Source organism: Macrobrachium rosenbergii, chromosome 19, assembly GCF_040412425.1.
Source record: "Macrobrachium rosenbergii isolate ZJJX-2024 chromosome 19, ASM4041242v1, whole genome shotgun sequence".
Taxonomy (NCBI): domain Eukaryota; kingdom Metazoa; phylum Arthropoda; class Malacostraca; order Decapoda; family Palaemonidae; genus Macrobrachium; species Macrobrachium rosenbergii.
Genome location: NC_089759.1, coordinates 31,436,119 through 31,439,361, shown reverse-complemented (window position 1 = coordinate 31,439,361; position 3,243 = coordinate 31,436,119). Strand labels below are relative to the sequence as shown.

General features: G+C 37.0%; 1 protein-coding gene across 1 annotated transcript; it reads right to left on the bottom strand.

Moving 5' to 3' along the window:
- Positions 1-1,249: 1,249 nt before the first annotated feature.
- Positions 1,250-2,499, bottom strand: LOC136848492 (uncharacterized). The gene is made up of 2 exons (XM_067120768.1): positions 2,164-2,499; positions 1,250-1,463 (listed from the first exon to the last, which is right to left on the bottom strand). Exons 1-2 carry the CDS (start codon positions 2,451-2,453, stop codon positions 1,337-1,339), a joined length of 417 nt encoding a protein of 138 aa, XP_066976869.1. The 5' UTR covers positions 2,454-2,499; the 3' UTR covers positions 1,250-1,336.
- Positions 2,500-3,243: the final 744 nt, after the last annotated feature.

The following is a 3,243-nucleotide window of genomic DNA, read 5'->3' as shown; positions in this document are numbered from 1 at the left end:
ACAGCGCTGATGTGAATAAGTGAAATCGAGAATTGTCCTCGGTACTATAGAAGGCGAAGCCCTGTCATCACAAGAGACCGCAAGAATTGTGATTGCAATAGAATGTTCTTCTCTACAAGATGAAGTATATATGAGCTAGGAGGAAGTTCCTCTGTGTTTTGCTGGACTGCCAGCAACATCAAGTTTTATCATGAAGCATTCGTTGGTGGCGACAGCAGACTAGTAGTGCTTCCCGTTCCATCAGAAAGATATGGTTTTGATATCCCGCTGTTGTAATGAAGATTTGAATCGGGGGAACCTTTTGCAGCACCATACTGGAATAGGTGATGAAGAGAGAGAGCTAGTTTTCGCCTCATCAACAGGGCTGGATGATATTGTTAAAATTCGTGATTGGGCTGGCGATGGCACATTTAAAGTTTGTCCATCTATATATTACCAGTTATATACAAAAAAAGCATTCAGATAGGTAATTTGAATGGACCTCGTGTTTTCGCCTTCTTACGAGGCAGGAAGCTTACGATTGGCTGTTTTCTCAGTTACTCCTCGCGCTGATATTCAGCCTAAAAGGTATACGATGGACTTGGGAAAATCCCTCATGAATAGCCTTATGTCAAGATTTCCTGACAGGTTATATATTTCATTTTTCTCAAAACCTCTACCGAAAAGTTGAGCTAGGTCATAAAGTACAATATAATACAGATAAAGTATTTCGTCTAAAGATAAAGTGCTTTACAGCGCTTGCCTTTTTTACCATTGGCTGATGTTATTGTTGCATACGAACAACTGTCAGACGGCGATGATCTCCACTAGATTTTAGTAAATGCTTTTTATATTGACAGTCTTTAATGTTTTCAGTTTTCATTGTCCACCAAAAAATAGTTTCTTTACATATTAATTCTTGATTTCTCTTTCTAAATTAAATAGTTACCACTTTATACCTGTCCTAGATATCAGTTATCCAGGTATATATATATATATATATATATATATATATATATATATATATATATATATATATATATATATATATATATATATATATATATATATATATATATATATATATATATATATATATATATATATATATATATATATATATACATACAGAGAGAGAGAGAGAGAGAGAGAGAGAGAGAGAGAGAGAGAGAGAGAGAGAGAGAGAGAGAACAGAAACAAACTTCTGACTCGCATATCTGAATGTTCCAATCTCTCTAGGTAACAAGCAAAGGAATACTTAATTTTCAAGTTTTTATTATCGAAAACAATTTATAACTCATAATAAATACCAAAGCACTAAAAGTATAACGTCTATGATAATCTACACATAACTGAACTACCAAAGGTCTCGTCCCCCATAAAAGGATCGATCGCGGGCAACTTTGGGCTCCTCAGTTTTCTCCCATTTCTTCACAGCGTCAGCCAACGCATCCAGGACCTCGGTGACTGGTTCCAGGGAACGGCTGATGAAAGAGAAAAACGGAAAATGTGATAAATGTAAAGATACTTTCGTGCTTGGGGCAATATTCCTTATTAAGTTATGCATACATTATCCTTATTGTTTTATTGTTCTTATTGTAAATTGTGTCTCATATTCTTACCATTGTAACGCAAAAAAAATTGTACATAATGGGTTTGAATCCTATTGTTTTCTATTTCTGCCCCGCATTGTTTCAAAAAGTTTAAATACCGTTACAATCAAAGAGTAGCTATATAATTTTGGACTTATTTTATCTGGAGTAAGTTTAGCATAGCATTTCAGTATGTTATTACGAGAGAAACAGAACAAATGCCTGTAGCGTGCGGTAACAATGGATATAAGAAGGTAATTAGATTTTTGACAAACAAATGGCTACATACATTCATTTATTGCCTAAAGTTAAATTGTCACTGCAAATTATGCTCTAAATTTCTTATTATGAAGGTCATATCTTCACTAGTAATCAGGAATACTTGATGCAACATTAACTTTACATAATCAAGGAAAACTGTAATAATTAGCGTGAAATGGATGCAGTAATTAATAATACTATCAGTATTACAGCCAACTGCGATCTCTTAGAAAACTATAGCTAGAGTTTTAAGAAGGATTCTTGTGTATGAGAAGCTACGAGTGAAATGGCAGAAATGAGACAGCGATCAGAAAATTCAGTGGCAACGCACCTGTCTCTTCCATATTTATCAAAGTGAATGTGTTGTCTATTCCTCTGCCAAACATCGGCAGCAGTGACGGCCAGACTCCTTCCAAAAGGACCGTAGGACTTAGTGAAAAAATCCACAACAAGGATAACCGCCACCACAGCCAGAGCCAACCATCCGAAAGTCTTCAAATCTAAACCTTTGAAGAAATTCGCCACGTCGAAGTTCCGCGTCCAGTTGGTGAGGTCGAAGTTCTTCAGTCCCTCCTGCAGGTCGTACAGGATTGGGGAAACGGTGGTAGCGTCTGTGGCCATGATCCTCGCTGGGGAAGGGCAGGGTTGGTCAATGATACTGGGCGCGGATCATCCTTCTTTATATGCCGGGGTGGCAGTGAAAGGAAAAGGGGATGCGCTCTGCATGCCGGATGTAAAGGAAAAAGCGACTTGGAAAGAAAAACCTCAGACGGAGACTGTAACGTCGTCATACAGTGAGTATTTGCTCCCACTCACAGGATAAACATCTGTGTTTTGCGTGCAGCTGGTGAAATTATCGGATTACGAAAGGGAAAGATGGCATTTTGTTTATGCAGTCGATTCCTTTGTTACAAGATTTATGAAAGCCGGAGGTCAACTGCGCTTTCCAGGGAAATTTTGTTTTTCGTTTACGTTAATTTAGTGCAAGGTTTATCGACCACTAATATAAGGCAAATCAATATTACAAAGCTTTATTAACGATCTTCATTATTTAAATCAGTTACACTTGAACATCCTAAAAAATCTGGAAGCAGTTCTGGTCATATGGAACTAAAATGTTTCGGCCTTAATATACAGTTTATTTTACTCGCTTAGCTGATTAAGAAGAAATGAAAAAAGTAGGAGTTCTACAAAGAAGCATCTCTCTCTCTCTCTCTCTCTCTCTCTCTCTCTCTCTCTCTCTCTCTCAAAATGATGGATTTATATAGAATATAACAATTAAAATCTAGGTTATTTTTGCGTATTAGGCGATGCTGCCTTTTATAACAGACGGCGGAACAAAACCTCCTTCCGCGCGTTCAAATCTATCAGCGTAATTACGTTATTAAGCTTTGGAGAGCTGTTAATTTTG

Coding starts and splice junctions, on each gene's coding strand:
- LOC136848492 (XM_067120768.1), bottom strand. CDS start 2,453: ATGGCCACAGACGCTACCACCGTTTCCCCAATCCTGTACGACCTGCAG. Junction 1,464..2,163: donor GATAAATATGGAAGAGACAG/GTGCGTTGCCAC, acceptor CTCTTTCATCAG/CCGTTCCCTGGAACCAGTCA.